Here is a 20276-nt window from a genome sequence, read left to right as displayed (position 1 = left end):
ACACTAACACGGTAAACCCAAAAAGACTACATTATGCCAGCCTAAAATACAATGATTATACCTCTATCTTGAAGTTCTTGACTGTCGATAGTCCCTGGGCTCAGATGGAAATGGATGGGTGAATCGTCATTGACTCCTCGGACAGAATAACGGTTGTGAAAAGGACCTTTCGCTACCCGTACATGAACGAAATATCGACTGTAAAGAGAGGTTTTTTCATTATCCGTATGCAGACGGAATAACGGTTTAACCTAGGATGGGAGCACTCAAAATAGGGTAATCGAAGGATCTACCCGTGGCTTAAGAGAATCCTCACTCGAAATCACTCAAAAGTGGCTTTGAAGAGGGAAAAAGGCTGAAAAAGGGACTGGGACTCTCTCCCCCATTCTATCTCTTCATCTTTTGGGGGAGGAGGTACCCCATAACCGTGGCGCCGTGTTGGTCTTCCGCGGCGTTGTGGATGACGTCATTCGGTTGACGTTTGTCCTTTTCCACGGCGCCATTAGCACTCCGATTTTGGACTTCAATGGACTTTTTGAGCTTTTCAAGGGTTTTTTGGGGTTTTTCAAGGGTCATAGGTGCGATACCTTCCATCCGTATCCCATTGTCATCATCGCCAAGGGTGGTGGCAAAATTTCAGTGTCTACAGAATTGAGGATAGATTTTATGAGGATAGTGTGACCTGCTTGGGATAGGAGGTTGGATTTCCAGTTTGCTAGTCTGGTATGAACTTGATTGAAAATGGAAGATAGGGTAACTTTCTTTGATCGATGAGGGAAGATGGATGTACCTAGATATTTAGCATTGTCACTCATATCAACTTGTCAAGTACTTCAAGAATTCTTTTAATATCATTTATTATTGATGTTGGAGTATTTTGTTGAAAAAAAATACCACTTTTTGACATATTCAGTTGTTGACCTGAAAGTGATTCAAAGAGGTTGAGGATTGCTTTGAGTGTATTAACATCTTCAGGGGTTGCTCTACAAAAGATGAGTGTCATCGGCAAATAGTAGGTAGGTAATTTCGGGAGCCCTCCTTGCAATTTTAATGCCTTTAAAGAGATTGAAGTCTCTGAAGGTATTAAGAAGTCTTGAGAGACACTCCATTGTGAGGATAAAGAGATAGGGGTTAAGAGGGCATCCCTGCCTCGATCCTCTAGAGGGTTCAAAATATTCAAAACAACTACCTTCCAGTTTGATGGAAAAGGAGCATTGGAGAACAACACAGATGAGGTCAATCCATTTTGGTCGAAGCCCAGGAACCAAAAAAGTACTTATTTGAGATCCTTGTGTATCTTTTTTTTTTTTTTTGTAAAGTTGTGTATCTTTTCCCCAACCACATAAATGCTCTAGCATAACCAGACGCTTATGGCTGAGTACAGGACAATACCATCAGTGGATCTGATACCGACCTAATACAATTGATATTCCGGCCAAGCATCAGACAAATCAATTGATCCAGATTGGGATCAGAATTTGGTAGTGACCAATCTGTTTTAACATACTAGATTTTAAATCCTTGTAGCCATACTACCTTGGAAGAAGAAATTCTTTCTTCACCCTGGGCGAACGAAAACTCACACCTTGTATCTTTAAGAAAAACACAAACCACAACCAATCTTCAACTCTCATTAGAAACGTTATGCAAGGCATTTCCAATTACTTCTGCTCTTCAAAGCACAACTTCATGTCAGCTAGTATGACTAATGTCATACAGCAGTATTTGTTCCTCTAGAATAATTCATATACATAAAACTTCCATAGGTATTTTCCTATATAATCTCATCATAATCAAGCAATTTAATAGAAAAATCCAAATATATATGTATATCCATTTATATACAGTCTTGATGTAACAATGACGGTCTGGCGATTGCCACGTTCATTCACAACATTCATAACTCATTATTGTGAAATGTGAACCATTTCAAGGATGCTACCAGGGATCCATGAGACAATGCACCAAAAGGAAATTCTCAAAAACCTTGAGCCTCAACATTACCATCCATTTTGTTTCTCTGTTTCTTCCTTAACCACCTTTGTTTATAGTGAAAGGTGTTTATTAATACAGTTCAATATGCCCCCACGTAAGTCCACCTTTTGGATCCCCAGCAACCAAATTCTGAACGAGTCGCTGGCAAAAGAACAATGAATCAGTAACAAGACCTATGTTCTAAGATTACTTCAAAGAGATGAGAGAAATACAGACAGACATGCATACTTTAGCCACAAAACAAAACGTAATCAACAAAACCACAAGATCATTGATTCAGAAGAATGTTAATAATGTAAGAATTCTTCTTTTTTTCGTAGAGGGCACCTGTGTGTGCTTTTTTCTCTCTTTTTTATTTATTTATTTATTTATTTATTTTGGGGGGGGGGGGTGGTTGGGGTTGAGTAGTTGATCTATTGCCCTATATACACATTTCTTTCTTCACTTTCCATTTGGCTACTAATAAAGGACCCGTTATATACCCAGTATCTCTTAGTCTCCATGCACTTGCATCCCTAGGAGCCTGAAACAAATTTCTAACAAACCCACTAAAGACCTAAGCTCAAGAAGCTTCGCAACCAAGCAAAATGATGACCAACATCGCCTGAAATGGCAGTGGAGGAAACCCATCTGTTTCTGATGACAAATCCCAAAAGAGAAAAAGAAAAATAAACCAGAACACCTGGGCTAGGGGAGTGGATTAGTTAAATATCCCATCAGTGAATCAACACTGAACCTCCATACACCAGTCATGAGCTGGCCTTACTAAGACCCTGTTTAACCCACCAAATGCAATTGCAATTGTTTGGGTACAAGAATCAAAGAAAAACGTAGAGTACCACCTGATGCCAAATCTCAAGATACAAGGATGAGACCAAATAAGCACCACTTCAAAAACCATTTGGCTACTAGCCATATCATATACAACACCTACAGATTAAAGTTTGATTATACAGAAGGAGACCGTCCAAGTTGTTAGTCAATACAAATAAACAATAGCACCTTAACCAATGACACATGATATTGGCTAATTAAATCAAAGTTAAGATGTTCTCAAATTCACGAGACTTTCATCTTAGGCTTTTACGCTTAAATCTTAAGCGTTATGCTTAGGCTTCTTTAAAGGGAGCAGCTCGGCAAAATCCTTCTTCACCATAAGAGAGTTCCACACTCAACTATCCTCAAAAAGGTCAGCCCAGACTTATTTAGGACATAATTATCTCCATGTCCAATGGCTTGCCTTGAGATGTCTCCATAATTACTCATTTGAAAATTAAAAATGTAATGGTCACACTTAGAAATAATTCTGACATTTTCACTCAAAGTTGTCATGGTGCTGCCTAGGATGCCTAGGCAAGTAGGCATCCAGGCGCCCTTTGTTGGAAGGGCGCCTTGGTCGCCTAGGCAGCGCCTTAGCACTTTGTTGGTGTCACTTTGATATTTTCCCTCCTTCAACGCCTAGAATCGCATAGACGCCATGACAACTATGGTTTCAACCCTTAAATATAGCTATTTACGGCTACAGGATAAGTAGCACAGTCTTAGTCATATGAATGACCTCACTTTTGCCAGAGTGAAGTGCAAAAGGGCAACAGATTAGATAAATTTCGGCACTTCAAGTCGTACATATGTCTGCAATAAAAATTAAAAACCTGCTCATATGGAGACAAGTCAGAAGAGGCAGATTTTTAAGAGTTCAGTAGAATTCATTCAAACCACAGTGAATATCCTGTCAATAAAATGAATCAGGCTAAGCCAAGAACAATTTGCCCGAGACCTGTGACCTCAAAAAAAAAAAAACAAACAAACAAACAAAAAACCTCAGGGCATGAAATCATGGGAGATAAAGTTGACATCACCATCAACCATAACAAGGACCCAGATTACCATCATAAGTTCATGATATATATTACTATGGCAATAATTTTAATAATATAGGAGCAGATTTTCCCTTTATATTCTGGATAACACATGTAATAGATACATGAGGGAGAGAAAAATGGGCAAAGCAGATCGCAGACCACACACCATACCTTGGAAGCTTCCCCAGCTAGTTCTTATCACCTTAGACGCAAATTACCAAGGAACTCAGAAAGCCTGGAATAACCATATAATCGGTCAGAAATAAAAGATAAAAAAAGGAACAATATCATAAATGAACTAAGTGGAAAAGAGAGCATGAAGTAACACAAACCTTATATCTTTAGCAATTACACTATTTCCATCTTCAGATCCAAGATGCCGCAGAACAACTTCTTCCAGGCGACCATCACGATAGGCATGCTGCGACAGCAAAACATGAATGTATTGAATAGGTAATGAGTCTATAATGTCACTGAGACAGTCCATACCAATAAAACAGTAAGGGGTGGGGGAGTCAGCAGCGGAACAACCAGGAATCAATATGAGAAGGAAATTCAACAAAACCAGAAACAGTTCTGACATCATGAATTCACAATGGGAAAGGAGATGATGTATCATAAACAGCTCATCGTTGCACAATCTCCATTACACCCTTCTCATTCATTACCCATTCAAAAACCTTGAAAGCTGCCTAGTCTAACAAAATAACCAGTTGAATAGACAAGTTGTTTAACAAAAAGTGTCTTTTTTAAAGTTTCCTGGTGCTTTGAACCTTGTCTGTATCCAACCAATTTCAAACATTCTAAACATATTTTGAACCCATAGCAAGCATATGACTATGGGCGTGGACCTATGCCAAGGAATTCTATCTCAAGTATATCTCCTGGATAAAAAGAAACCATGCTTAAATATGATGCATTTTCAACACTCCAATGACCATAACATATATTTCCTATACAAGCTTGACCTTGATCTCAGAGCTCCATCATCTTAAGATTTGTCAATATCAAATTCCATGAACATAGACACAACCACCATATAAGTTGAACATGAATTAACGTTGCCACCAAAAGATAGTCAAGAGAACTCGAACAACAATCAAAAATTGGAAAATTAGATCGTCTGTCATCTTCGCCACCCCACCTGGCAACCTCTCACCCCCAGCCAAAACAGAGAGATCAATAATTCCCACATCCCTTAGTCTTGCAGAATCACTGGAATACGTTTCAGTGAGATTAACAACCAAAAAAATCTAGTGCCTCGTGGTACTTAATTATCCTCATCGCTTGACGAGCCAAACATATCCAAATCCAGCTGCATTAGTAGAAAAGCACCTCCTCTAGGGTTAAGCTGCCATATTCTACGTCATCATCAAGATACTATAGATCCTTGTCATCAATATCAAGCATATGTGGCCTGTATATGTGCCCAAACAAAATGGTCTTGGCATATGTGTTCACACAGCTGGAGCGGTTTCTATGTGGCATATATTGGTGCGGCCTGTTTGTATCTGGCTTGTGTGTGTGCTGAAACGCAACAAACATGCTATCCATTAAACCCATAAACCTTCTCTACGAGTTAAACTATTTTAGTGACATATACACTGATACCCAAGATGCGAACGTCTGAGAGGTGTTCAAAAGAGACTTGGCTGGTCCTGTTTAGCATTTGGCCATTATAAGATACCAATCACTTACAAGAGACAGATGCTCTTCCACAGGAATATTTTAGGTATTGGACTAACTAAAAAGTGGAAATAGACAACTCCTATCATAATGGACACCATAATATATTAATTTTTAAGGTCAATTGAAAGAGTAAAGCGGTACACAAGATATTAAAATTATAAATATATGGAAGCAGGGCCTCAGCACACCCTTCAATTACTGCCATTGGTCAGGCAGGGCTGAGATTTTGTGTATAGATGGACCCCAAGGTCCTCTGCTTGCAGATCAAGTCTCAACCAATCTGAATTTGCCAAGTGGCAAAACAAGACAATGAGAAGGACTACCATGGGGTGCATGGACATACATTGGAGGGTATGCTTACATATGAGAGGATACATTGAATCTCAATCGGTCAGAAATTTGACATGTGGCCAATCCACACCATTTAAAATCGATCGGTCAGAACTGCCAGATCATTCTTCCACATGGAAAAAAAATACGGGGTGTGCTGATCTTGATGCAGGAGCAATTCCTTAGACCAGAATCCATTGTGTAATCCATATGAAGATGAATCGGGTCCAATTGGGTTTTTGGGTTTAATAGGATATTTAATTCTTTATTTATTTTAGACTCATTCATTGGGTTTATCTTGTCATTTTTGTTTTTGTTTTAGTTGGCTAAGCATTAAAAGAGTTAGAGTCCAAGTTAGAGTCCCGTTTTAGTTTTAGTTAAGGATTAGGATTATTTGACAGAGAATTGAAGTGGAGAGGTGCGACTGGAGTATTGTGTGACCGACGTATTCCTTTAAAGCTTAAAGGAAAATTCTACAGGACTGTTATCCGACCAGCTATGATGAATGGGACGGAATGTTGGGCAGTTAAGAAGTGTCAAATAGCGAAGCTATGTGTTGCAGAGATGAGGATGTTAAGATGGATGTGCGGCAAAACTAGGAAGGATAAAGTGAGGAATGAACGTATTAGAGCTGATGTGGGAGTTGCCCTGATCAGCGACAGGCTCCGAGAATGTCGTCTAAGGTGGTATGGCCATGTTCAACGGAGGCCTAGGGATGCACCAGTAAGGAGGAGTGATCTGATCCCAATTGAAGGAGCTAAAAGAGCCCGGGGCAGGCCTAAAATGACCATGGGAGAGGTTGTGAAGAACGACAATTATTATGAAAACTAATAACGTTAAAAGAGAAATTCCATAGAGGGATGAGATTTCATTCATGATAACCAAAACCATGATTGCATTCAAGAGAAGCAAAATATTAAGTTGCACAGTGCAGGAAAAAACAACAGTTATGTTCTCATTCAACGACTGAATCACATACCTTGTAGAAACAACTAGTCCCAAAGGGGCATGTCCCATTTCCGAAGTCAAAATACCTGCAATCAATAGAACTGCCAAAGAATAGGTGTAAATGCACTAATACCCAAAATCAAAATTGAGAAGTATGACTGCAAACAGCCACAGAGTTTTAAAGTGTAAATAAAGTGATTATCTTTTATACTTTTGCCATCCTCACCCCCCTCCCCCCAAAAAAGAGAGAGAGAGAGAGAGACCACGGAACCAATGGTCTGACAAGAATTGAAACTGAATAAGCAACAAGAATCAAGTTCTACATGAAACTGCATAACTGAGAAAACATTATATGAACGCAAAAAAATAATACCACAACAACAACAAACTCAGCCTTATCCCAACTTAATGGGGTCGGCTACATAGATCCAACAAAAACAAAGCACCTAGCTCTTTTAGCTCCTTCAATCGGACTCATATCACTCCTCCTTACTAGGGTGTCCCTAGGCCTCCATTGAACATGACCATACCATCTCAAACGACTCTCTCGGAGCTTGTCATTTATCGGGGCAACTCCCAAGTCAGTTCTAATCCTCTAATTCCTTATTTTATCCTTCCTAATTACTACTACTACTACTAATACTGTTAAGAGAGAGGAATATCCCTCTCGGGATTAGCGTCAGCATTCTGGTTCTAATACCGAGAGATATTCTCTCTCCTATTTACTTTATGCTTTTTGCTTTATGCTTTTTGTTTTCCCCTTTTTACCCTTGTAAATCTCTAACCCTATTAGTAAAGATATTGCAGCCCTCTCTCATTAATTGAGTGAGCTGCTCTTGGCTCTCAAACTCTCATCTCTTCTCCTCCTTTTCTCCTCTTCTTCCTTCTCTATTTTCTGCTCCTTGATTTACATGGTATCAGAGCTGTTCAATTACTGGATACAAGCTTAAGCTTCTTCACCTGGTTTTCCATAGCTTCCTTCATCCCCACGAAATAAGAAGGTGCAGCTGTAATCGACTTCTTTTGGGCTCTCGACTCAGTTTCTGAAGCAGGGGGGTGCTTTCACCCCATTTTTAGTGTGGTTAAGGACTGTTTTTATGATGGATTGATGACATCTTGTTCAGGTTTGATGTTCTCTTTCCCTTTTTGGCTGATTTCTGAAGCATAATACTCGATTCTATGCTCTGTTTCTGTTGGTGCTTGTGGGACTCGATTTTTGCTGCTCTTTTACACTCTAAGAGTGGTTTGCATTCGATATTAAAGGAAGAATATTCTTAGATTCATTCCTATGGCTGCCTGGTTCTCGGTTGGGCTGATTGAGCTTTTCGTTTATGGATATCTGTCTATTTGATTGAGATTATTATTTTGCTATTTGGATCTGTCTTGTGGTGTTATTGGTTGAAGCATCTTGGACCATTTTTTGGAGATTATTTTTCTGCTGTTTGGATCTGTTTTAGTGGTTTATTGGCTGCAGCATATTGGCCTTTATTAGAGTGCTTTGACATACTTTGCTACTGTTTTTGGCCTTTGTTAAGTGATATTTCTGGTTTCTCTTTATATTGATCGGAATGGGAGAAACCCCAAAAGATGACACTCCTAAATTGATGACTGAGGTTGTATCCTCCTCATCCACATATCTTACATCTAAGAGGTTGGAAGGGAGTCCCAACTTCCAACAGTGGCAGAAGATTGTGTCCTTAGTTTTGACTGGAAGGGGGGACAAAAATCACTTGACCGGGGTGAAGTTTGCGGGTACTGATGACTCTTCATGGGAAATTACTGATGCTCGAATTTTGGGACAAATGCTGAATTCCATGGACAGCCATGTTGTTGATTTAGTCACCCATATCAACACCGTCAAGGAACTGTGGGACTACTTGGCTGTGTTGTATTCTGGACACAACAACCTTTCGAGGGTTTATGAGTTATCTCAGGAATTTTATTGGGTTGATAGGAAGGGTAATCCACTTACCCAACACTTTGCTGATTTCAAGCGTATGTATGAGGAGTTGAATGCATTGCTGCCCATTACTTCTGATGTGACACATATGCAGAACCAGCGGGAACAGTTAGCTGTTATGAGCTTTTTGGGTAGCTTGGGACCCGAATTTGATTCAGTTCGCTCTCAAATCCTGGGTGGTGATAAGGTTCCATCTCTTGCAGACACATTTTCTAGGGTTCTTCGTGTGTCACGAGACACTACCCGAGACTCGAGTACTATTGATAGTACTGCCCTTGTGAGCAGTAGCCGTGCAGGGGGACGTGGTCCTCCTAAGCCCACCTATGTTGTTTCTTCTTCTGCTCATTCCCCAGGCTTGCCAGATAAATCTGAGAAGAGTGGCTCTACAAGAATGGTGTGTCACCACTGTGGTAGACCTGGGCATATCCAGCGGTTTTGTTGGAAGTTACATGGCAAACCATCTCAGCCCAGGACAGCCAACACAGCTAGTGTTGACCCCGCTGCCTCGTTTGTACCTACGGAGGAGCGTTGGGTCTCTTTGACCATGACAGAGGAGGAGTATGCTCGGTACAGCCAAGGAAAGGCCTCTCAGGAGGCTTCCTCCACTGCTACTTTTGTCCAGACAGGTAATGCCACTGCGTGCTTCTCCACCTCTAGGCCCTGGATTATTGATTCTGGGGCGTCTGATCATATGTTTGGGATGTCAGGTATCTTTTCCTCTTTACATAACTCCTCTTCTACTGTTACCATTGCTGATGGTTCCTTTGCTACAGTTAAGGGTACCGGTACTGTTCAACCCACTCCTACCATTTCTTTATTTTCAGTTCTATATTTGCCTCAGTTCCCATTTAACCTTTTGTCTGTTAGCCAACTAACTAAGGCTTATAATTGTTCTGTAACCTTTTTCCCTGATGGTTGTGTCTTTCAGGATCTCCAGACGAAGAAGATGATTGGTAGAGGCAGGGTATCAGAGCGGCTATATCTTCTTGAGGACACGGCTTCTGTTGCTTGTTTGAGTACTTCATCCCCTCACCAAATACATTGTCGGCTGGGACATCCTTCTTTACAGAGTTTGTAGAAACTTTATCCTAGTTTTCGTTCTCTTTCAGTTTTAGATTGTGAATCTTGTCAGTTTCGAAAGCTCCACCGTGTGAGCTATCCTCCTAGAGTCAATCAACGGGCCACTGCCCCTTTTTCTTTGGTTCATTCTGATGTATGGGGTCCTTGTCCTGTAACATCCACTCTTGGATTTAAGTATTTTGTTACTTTTGTTGATGACTATTCTCGTGTTACCTGGTTATATTTAATGAGAAGTCGATCTGAATTGTTTTCTATCTTTTCCACTTTTGTTGCTGAAATAAGAAATCAGTTTGGTTATTATATTAAGATTTTGTGTAGTGACAATGCCCGCGAATATTTTTCTGCTCCCTTTAATGTTTTCACGACCACTCATGATTCATCAGTCTTCTTGTCTTGACACACCTCAACAAAATGGTGTGGCAGAACGGAAGAATCGCCATTTAATGGAGGTTACTCGGTCCCTTCTCTTTGAAATGAAGGTGACCAAACCCTTTTGGGCGGATGCTATTTTGACTGCATGTTTTCTCATCAATCGAATGCCCTCTTCTTTGTTGAAAGGGGGCATTCCTCATTCCTTACTCTTTCCTTCTGACTCTTTGTTTCCTTTGCCTCCACGAGTCTTTGGGTGTGTTTGTTTTATTCGGGATCACACCCCTGGGTTGTCCAAGCTGGACCCTAAATCTCTTAAGTGCATTTTTGTTGGCTACTCCCGTCTTCAGAAGGGGTATCGGTGTTATTCTCCAACTCTTCAGAAATATTTTATTACTGCTGATGTCTCTTTCTTTGAGTCTCAGCCGTATTCCACCACACCAGTTACTTCATCTGATTTGGAGGATATTCCCATTTATATTATTCATACTCATGTGCCGGTACCTCCTCCACCTGCTACTGTCCCTACACAAGCTCGGCCTGAAATTCACAAAGTTTATGGTCGTCGTTCAAGAGAAGAAGCCGATGCCCCTCTTGTTCCTCTCCCTGCTACCACGTCTTTACCGTCTGGAGGTCCTACCCCGGTTACTCCACTTTCCGATTTGGACCTTCCCATTGCTCAGCGCAAAGGTAAGCGTCGCTGTGTTCGCCATCCTCTTTCTGCTCATGTTTCCTATTCTGGTTTGTCTACTTCTTTTAGCACTTGTTTATCTACTGTTGCATCTCATCCTGTTCCTAAGACCACTGCAGAGGCATTGTCTAGTTCTGGCTGGAGGAAAGCTATGGAGGAGGCATTACAGGCTTTGGAACATAACCACACTTGGGATCTTGTTCCATTGCCTCCTGGGAAGTCTGCTATAGGTTGTCGATGGGTGTATGTTGTCAAGGTTAATGCAGATGGCTCTCTTGCTTGCCTTAAAGCCCGCCTGGTGGCTAAAGGCTATGCTCAGATTTATGGGGTGGATTATTCCGACACCTTTTCTCCTGTTGCTAAGCACACTTCTGTTCGGGTTTTGATCTCTCTTGCGGCCACTCATAGGTGGCCTTTACACCAGCTTGATTTCAAGAATGCGTTCCTTCGTGGAGATCTCCAAGAGGAGGTTTATATGGAGCAACCTCCCGGGTTTGTTGCTCAGGGGGAGTGTGGCATGGTTTGTAAGTTGAAGAAGTCCTTACGGCCTGAAACAGTTTCCTAGGGCCTGGTTTGGTCGGTTCACAGAAGTAGTTCTTGAGTTTGGTCTATCTCGATGTAACAATGACCATTCCCTTTTTTATCGTTAGACCACCACAGGCAGAATTTTCCTTGTTGTGTATGTGGATGATATTGTCATTACTGGAGATGACTTTGAAGGCATTAAGAGTTTGAAGTCTCACTTACAACAGAGGTTTCAAACTAAGGATTTGGGAAAATTAAATTATTTTTTGGGTGTTGAAGTGGCTCAGTCAAGGAAAGGTATATCTCTCTCGCAGCGGAAGTACACTCTTGATCTACTTACAGAAACTGGGATGTTAAGGTGTAGACCTCTTGATAACCCGATGGATCCTAATGTCAAACTTGTTGCTGATGAGGGAGATGTCCTTGTAGACCCAGAGAAGTATAGAAGACTTGTTGGAAAGCTCAACTATTTGACTTTCACCAGACCCGACATTGCCTTTCCGGTGAGTGTTGTAAGTCAGTTCTTGTCATCTCCTCGCACTTCTCATTGGGATGCTGTTATCAGAATTTTGAGATATCTTAAGAAGGCTCCAGGACGAGGATTAGTCTATGCTGATCATGGACATGGGAGAGTAGAAGGTTTTTCAGATGCAGATTGGGCTGGGTCACCTATTGATAGGAGATCAACTACAGGTTACTGTGTATTTGTGGGAGGTAATCTTATCTCCTAGAAGAGTAAGAAACAAAGTGTAGTGGCTCGATCAAGTGCGGAGTCCGAATATCGAGCCATGGCACATGCAACCTCTGAACTTGTTTGGTTGAAAATGTTATTGATGGAGCTTGGGTTTGAGGATTCTTCACCAATGCAACTATGGTGTGATAACCAAGCAACAATACATATTGCTTCCAACCCAGTGTTCCATGAAAGAACCAAACATATTGAGGTAGATTGTCACTTTGTTCGAGAAAAACTTCAGCAAGGAGTAATCTCTACAAAGCATATCAAGACAGGAGAGCAACTTGCAGATCTTTTTACCAAGTCTTTAGGAAGTGGAAGGGTTGATTATATATGTAACAAGCTGGGCATGACTGATATATATGCTCCAGCTTGAAGGGGAGTGTTAAGAGAGAGGAATATCCCTCTCGGGATTAGCGTCAGCATTTTGGCGCTAATACCGAGAGATATTCTCTCTCCTATTTACTTTTTGCTTTTTGCTTTATGCTTTTTGTTTTCCCCTTTTTACCCTTGTAAATCTCTAACCCTATTAGTAAAGATATTGCAGCCCTCTCACATTAATTGAGTGAGCTGCTCTTGGCTCTCAAACTCTCATCTCTTCTCCTCCTTTTCTCCTCTTCTTCCTTCTCTATTTTCTACTACTTGATTTACAAATACTAATACTAATAATAATAATTAGAACAGAATAAGAAAAAATACCTCAAAATATGTTCTTGCATTAGCAAGAAAAGATAGGACCAGACCATAATTGCCTTTACATCGACTTACATTGAAATAAAAAAATCTCTCTCTAGGGCTAACACTGCTGAATGAACTGTGTTATCAAAGCTCAACCTATGCACAAATTGGGTTCAACAATCAAGTTGAAAACCTGATTGAGCTTTACCATTTAGGCATTCAGCATCCAATACTCAATTGTTACGGTTCACTTTTTCTTGTCATTCAGTACTTTGTTAAACTAATTGCGTTCCTTTTTCTACAGCGTAGCACATAGTTGTCACGGCGTCACGGCGATCCAAGTCGGTGGAAGGGTGTCACGACGATATATCGACATGTCGCCCGCCATGGCGTTGCCATGGCGAGCATGTCGACCATGTTTAATTTTTTATTTTCTGTATTTTTAATGTCATTTAGTATGCTATAATATATGTCCTATAACATAAAAAATCAACATGAAAGTGTACTACACTACTACTAATATACTATGCCACTATGGTTTAATTCATGAAAGTGTAACTAATATCCATTAGTGTATATGAAAGTATGAAAAATTGAAAATATAGATTAACCTGTCAAATAATTGAAAGCAATAGTAAAAATCAAATGATAGGCTAACCTGTTTACTGAAGCTTGATAGCAATAGTCTTTCTTTAGTGTGTGTGATTTGGAGCAAAGCATCTAAGCTATTAAATGGTTTAAAAAAAAAAAATTTAATCTAACTTTTATATGTACAAATATCGACCGATATGCCAACATATCGTGGTATGGCATCCATGGCGACGCCATGGCGTCGCCATGGAAGCCATATCGAACGATATATTTACATCCACCATGGCGTAGCTCAATATGCCACCTCTCCCAGCGCCAGGACGCCATGGCGACGCCATGACAACTATGGCGTAGCACCTAATATTGTATGTCCTATGGCTGTTAATAAATCATTTCCTAGGCATCAACTAGTCAATGCTTTGCCACAAGAGGCCTAAACACCTAAGCATCAGAGTTGCCATGTCAAAACCTTGTACTGAAACATTCCATAGACTATTACAAATGGTCCAAATACAATGAGAACTCAAAGAATCATTCAAAAAAGAACTCTTTAGGCATCAATATTCCTAAAGACTCTAAAAGTTAATTCATTTATTCTGGACCCTTTCATGGGGGCTAAGGATTATTTAGACACTACAACAGCATAAATTACTTGAAAGAAGTTAATGTAAACCTAAAGTGATTCAGGTTTTGGTGGACATAGCCCACAAGCAAGTTTCTCTGGGTCTTTTGCACCTTGTAATGGTTCTTTACAACCCTGCTGTCCCAAAGTCCCCCAAATAGCTCAATGAATTTTGTGGCTGTGAGTCTTTTGACTCAGAACCATACACTGAATGAGATAAAGAAGTAGGCCAACAAGAAATAGCACAATATAACCAGGTGCAGGAGCAAGGGGAAAGAGGGAAGGCCTGACCCAACATCTCTATCTTTCCAAAAATCCCGTTCTTTCAAGAGAACAATTGAGGAGACTGTAATCTACAAGCCACTGTGCTTTACATAAAACCTCCAAACCAAATCCCATCTCTTTGACGGATTTCATCACACACACCCCAAAAAAAAAAGGGTTAAATACGCGTACCCCTCTAAAATGCACCCAATATTCCTCATGCCCCCTTAAGGTTCTGACAAGTCCACACGCACCCCCAGAAAATTCCACGTACCACCCCTACTTTACCCCCCTAAAGCCATTTAAGTCCAAAATGCTAAAATATGACCAGACTACCCTTTCTTCTATCTTTTCTAAAATTTGAAAAGACCAAAATACCCTCATCTTCTTTTACAATTTAGATACCCACCACCACCACCGTTTTAGAACGGATATGCAGGTACCACCACCTCTCTCTCTCTTCACCCCTCACTTCCTCCATCATTCTCTCTTCCCTCCACTCTCTCTCTCTCTCTCTCTGCAACTGATCGAAGGCGACGAACAAGTGAAGAAAAAATAAAACAGGAAAAGCGGAAGAAAAGGGAGTGGGGTGGGGAATACAGAGTGAAAAGTGAAATAAATCAATTGCTAAGCTCCATTGATGGCTGAATCACCCAGACCTTTTCTTCCAATGCAAGTCTGAAAATATACTCTCCTGTTCTGCAGATCCACTCTGTTACTATCCTTCTCTTGAAGTTCCATTTTCTTTTCTCTTTTAGCTTTAGGTATGGCCGATTCTTTACTCTTTTACGTCTCCTTCAATCGCATTTCGCTCTATTTCTATATCTCTGCATTTTTCCATTTTTATAAAACTTCCCTGGCTCATCAATGGCTTCCGGTGACGGGGGGGAAAAAAATTCCTCGAAACCTTTTGTTTTTTGATTGTGCTCTAGGGTTTTAAAATGCGGAATCGGAGATGGATCGGTCTGCGGCGATTCCAATCTGCTGGAGTGATGGTTCAAGGCTCAACAATTAATAGTAATAGCGGGGACTTTAATACAGTCTGAAGCGTCTAATTTCGAAATCCTCTTCTTCGTGGGTTCGAGTCCCTTTGCCCTTCCTTCCAATGTCAGACGAACTGCTTCCGGGTTTCCGTTCTTCACTGCAAAAGTAGCAAAATCTGCGAAGGTCAGTTGATAGCTCTTCTTCATTCTTCTATTACTGTATCCATCTGCTTTCGATTACATTTGCCACGCTTATTGGATTCCTGTATTCTTCGCTTCCTTTAAAATTTACGGATAGGTTCAAATAGGGTTTGATCAATTAGCACTCATGACTTGATTTCCCCTCGTTTGATAAAGTATTAATTGCATTTTTTTTTAAGCTAGTTGGTTAGATGGTCTGATTGTAATCATGGATTGCCTGCAATGCGTCTGCCTTCATGGGTTTTCCCTTAACCTTACCTTAACTGAAACTTGGATTTGTTTTGCAGCTGTTCATAATGATTTACACAGCAATCAATACATTCTACTTGACGGATGAGCAGTTAAGAAACTCCCCGTCAAGGAAAGATGACATAGATGAAGCTACAGAAACAACACTTAGAATTTATGGATGCGATCTCATTCAGGAAAGCGGCATTTTGCTCAAATTGTATCTTTTTTTTTTCTTTTAAATTATATAAATATTCCCTTGGTTAATCATGCTCTTTTTTTTTTCCTTTTGAAATTGATTTTCCTTCTTATTATTATATTGTGTTTTCTTAATCAGATTATGTCAGACCTCAGGGTAATTCCTCGAAACCTTTTGTTCGTCGCCTTTGATCAGTTGCAGAGAGAGAGAGAGAGTGGAGGGAAGAAAGAATGATGGAGGAAGTGAGGGGTGAAGAGAGAGAGAGAGGTGGTGGTACCTGCACATCCGTTCTAAAGCGGTGGTGGTGGTGATGGTGGTGGTGGGTATCTACATGGTAAAAGAAGATGAGGGCATTTTGATCTTTTAGCAAATAGGTCAGGGCAATTAGGTCTTTTCAAATTTTAGAAAAGATAGAAGAAAGGGTAGTTTGGTCATATTTTAGTATTTTGGACTTAAATGGCTTTAGGGGAGTAAAGTAGGGGTGGTATGTGGAATTTTCAGGGGGTGCGTGTGGACTTGTCAGAACCTTAAGGGGGCATGAGGAATATTGGGTGCATTTTAGGGGGGTATGCATATTTAACCCAAAAAAAAGTACAAAAGATTTTTTATTCTTCACATATGACATACTGTAAAGGAGTAGGTCAATTAATCAACCTTAAAATTTTGGGTTGAATATTAGGTTGTATCTATGACTCTTCCCCCGCCCTTTCCTCCCTGGAGGCAGGGCGTGCCAGGTGGGTTGTAGTCTACAGAACTCTAAATTATCCCACTTTAGGGTGGCAGGGAAAAGTAAATAAAAGGCTCTACTCTAAAAAAATAGCTACTAAAAGAAACCTCATGGTACCTGAGTTTTGCTTTATAGCTGTCAATGATCTCCTGCTTTTCTTCCTTTGTAGAATACCAAATCACACTGGGAATAACAAAGTATGACAGTTTGCGACATATTGGGCAGGCCCTCAGTGCAGTATTAATGTCCATGCCAGAGGCCGGGGAACTGCTACGCCAATTTCTGATACAGGATACGCAGAAGGGATGATCACAGTCTGATAGCAACCCAAACTTCCGTTCAGCAGCAGTGGGCTTTGAAAGAACACGATCTAAACACACACTGCACTCTATTTCTTGACTATGTTTCAATGCCTCAAGGTGTTTTTTATTTCTTTCACATGTTTTTATGTGCTCGTCTCTTTCGTCAGGCCTATATGGATGCAAGCAATGTTTTCCACAGGTGGCACATAAGTCTCCATGAATATGTGGGCATCTCTCCCCACGGGGACAAGTACCAGCAGCAGCAAATGAACATATAGGCCGGTCAGCAGGTTGAGTGAATGTGGACTCCCCATCGTTCTCATCATCAGAGAAGTTATGATCTCCAGTATCACAACTCCATGCTGATCTGGTGGGAGGAAAGAAAGGTCTACTCAAAGCTGATAGCTCTACAGGAACAGTAAGGACTTCAGTTGTTTCCCCACTCCAAGCAGTTCTACAAGGACGAATCACTTGAACAGAATCTGAAGCTGGGTGATGGTGAGAATCTGTTGACGATGATGAAACAGAATTCTGCGGACGAGAAACTTTAACATGATCATACCTGCATCGACTACCATAAGAGCACACTCCTCTCTGATAGAAGGTGCATATCTGTGATGATAAACCAGTTAGAAGCAATGATCAGGAATCATAAACACCATGCACCAAGAAAGTTGAAGGAAAGATGCTATCAGAAGAAAGACATTTTTACATTATTCGATTGATCCTTCCAGTCATGAGAGAACTCACAGTTCTCCCCTTTCAAACATGCTCCATGTGAAAAGAACTTGCAAAGAATCCTGAAGGCATCAAACACAAACACATATTGTAAAGAGAAGGCATCAAACACACAAACATATATTGTAAAGAAACGAACTTTGTACTGAAAAAATGTAGATCTCTGACCAGATGGACAAGAGAAAAATAATGGGGAAATTGCCGAGATCCACTAGATAAGAAAATTTATTACAAGATAAGCATGTTTAAAATTTGTTTCGCATCCATTGGTTTAGATTTTGAAAAGATTCACTTAACCCCCAAAGTTAGCTATTGTTCATGGGTTCCAAGAAAAAACAAAATTAAACTTCCTAAAATACCCCAACATCACTTCTCGGGCATGCCCGCTGAGCTGAAGTCACGTTAATATTAAGTTTCAGAATTTATGGAATCAACCGGGCCACTAAGAGAGAGAGGAAACGGAATTAAACAGCAATGAAGAAAGAACGGGATTTTCTCTACCTGGGTGATAAAAAAGGTTCCGATGATCTCAGGTTTTCTCCCACCGTAGAAGACAGAACAGTGATTGGTGTCTAGTAGGAAACCTCTCAAATGAGGTCACACGTGTTAGCAGCAGGAAGATACTAAAAAAACTCGACCTCATCATGACACTGCTTTAACATAGTAGTGCAAGCCTGCAAGGCTTAGACACATTACATAAAACCCCACTCCTTAGACACATACATGATACAACCCCATTCAATTTTTTCATTTGTATCGGCATCATCAATCAGACCCTTCGAGAAATTATCCTCTGGTTTGGTCAAGAAAAGGACCAAAATAAAAATAAGAAGAAAAGCAGTATTTTTTATCACTACACTCAAAGAAGAGAGTGAGAGAAACAAGAGAAAAAGAAGAAGGGAGATAAAATCCTAGGAAACACAAGCTATTAGAGAAAGCTGCACGCGTCTTTCTGCCTTCTCGATTTCCCACTTCTTTCCCCCTGTTGCGGTTTAAAGCATTTTCCTATTTCTTTACTCCAGCTCAGCAGTCATACACGAGAAGTGATGTTGGGGTATTTTAGGAAGTTTAATAGCTTCAGCTCCAGCCACTCGAATTTTCAATATTCCTTTTTATTTCTCATCAAACGAATGGCATCTTCTTCTGGAAATCGTAACAATTCTTAGCATGATATTGGGGAATCTCATTGCTTTTTTTCTTAGAACCTATGAGCAATAACTAACTTTGGGGATTAAGTAAATCTTTCCAAAATCTAAACTAATGGATGCAAAACAAATTTTAAACATGCTTATCTTGTAATAAATTTTCTTATCTAGTGGATCTCGGCAATTCCCCCAAAATAATTAGGCCTTGTGGGGATCAATGGTAGCAAAGATTGCAACTTTAGTAAACCTCATCAAAATAAACTAGTAAATATTTTAGTACTTTACTTCTACAAAGGCTACAGAAGTACAATTTATCATAAGCCTAGCTTTGGAAAGATTCAATGATAAACTAGAAGCTCTATAGAGCCCCATTTACGTATTTTAAGTGAAATATATCATTTGTTTATTACCCAAATCACTGCAAATCGTATCCCCCCTCCCCCCCCCCCACCCCAATTCCCATTTTAGTATTTAACAAGAAGTAGAAGAGAAAATGAAAATGCACAAATAGATCCTCAAAAAATTGGAAAAAGATACATGAAGGCTGATGCATCATTTGAAGAGAAATGAAAACACAGATTGAGAGTTCCCTTCTCTCCAACTCAAACCCAGCAAAGCCTTTCTCCCAACTAAATGGGTTGGCTACCCGGATCCTTTTTTTTTCCATCCTTCTTCTCTCCAAGAACAAGGTAAATATTATTTCAAATACCCATCAATCTATCTGTTTCCATTAATCCAATACACGTCTCGTTAAACCGGGGGAAAAAATTGAGTCCTACACCTACTCAAATTTACAATTTACAATGGCATCATTGACATAACAAGAAAGATAGTTCAATACAAGGTCATTTAGCGAAGGAATGTCGGTTTCTATTAAACAACTCCATCAAGAGCTATACTAAGCTACGTTTCAGCTAAACGGAATAACATGAAATGTAAAAAATAAAAATAAAAAGATCGAAATGTTACCTCTTCGACATGGCAAGTTTCGTTAATTTCCAAACTTCCAATGTTTCCGAAGATAAAGGTATATATAACAATCAAACTGAAACAGAATGGAAATATAAGGTGAACTGAGAAGGAACGTGATTCATGGATTGGCTAAACTGAAATAGAATGGAAATATAAGGTGAAATGAAAGGGAACGCAATTGATGGATTGGATTGGCGTACAAAAGAGAGAACACGAACCTCCAGCTTCTTCTGAATTTCTAGGGTTTTTGGTTGTTCGTCGTTAATTTCTTCTTCTTTTAAATAATACTAAATTGTCCGCAACAGTCTATCCCTTAAAATCATTCATACAGAGAGGGAGGCATGGAAGATTCATGGTGGAGGGTAGTTTCGTAATTAAAAGGAAAATCGGGGTCGTAATCTTCCGACAACCATGCCTTCCCGTCGGGCGTTAGCGGTGTAC

General features: G+C 40.2%; 1 protein-coding gene across 4 annotated transcripts; it reads right to left on the bottom strand.

Annotated features, from left to right (window-relative positions):
* Positions 1 to 1661: 1661 nt before the first annotated feature.
* Positions 1662 to 20039, bottom strand: LOC122643941 (E3 ubiquitin-protein ligase makorin-like). Of its 4 annotated transcripts, XR_006330199.1 has the most exons (8): positions 19833 to 20029; positions 17693 to 17780; positions 16796 to 17592; positions 6856 to 6925; positions 4190 to 4278; positions 4029 to 4092; positions 3652 to 3724; positions 1662 to 2136 (listed from the first exon to the last, which is right to left on the bottom strand). XR_006330199.1 is itself a non-coding variant. In XM_043837516.1 (7 exons), exons 1-6 carry the CDS (start codon positions 19841 to 19843, stop codon positions 4056 to 4058), a joined length of 1092 nt encoding a protein of 363 aa, XP_043693451.1. In that variant the 5' UTR covers positions 19844 to 20029; the 3' UTR covers positions 1662 to 2136; positions 4029 to 4055. The 4 variants fall into 4 exon arrangements, 3 of the variants coding, with proteins under 3 accessions (XP_043693451.1, XP_043693452.1, XP_043693450.1); XM_043837516.1 differs by lacking the exon at positions 3652 to 3724; XM_043837517.1 differs by lacking the exons at positions 1662 to 2136; positions 3652 to 3724; positions 4029 to 4092; positions 4190 to 4278 and adding an exon at positions 4775 to 5384 and having other exon boundaries at positions 16796 to 17387; positions 17543 to 17592; positions 19833 to 20038.
* Positions 20040 to 20276: the final 237 nt, after the last annotated feature.

The sequence above is a fragment of the Telopea speciosissima genome, chromosome 10 (assembly GCF_018873765.1).
Source record: "Telopea speciosissima isolate NSW1024214 ecotype Mountain lineage chromosome 10, Tspe_v1, whole genome shotgun sequence".
NCBI classification, from domain to species: Eukaryota; Viridiplantae; Streptophyta; class Magnoliopsida; order Proteales; family Proteaceae; genus Telopea; species Telopea speciosissima.
Note: the sequence above shows the minus strand (reverse complement) of the source record. Positions and strands in the feature narration are given on the sequence as shown.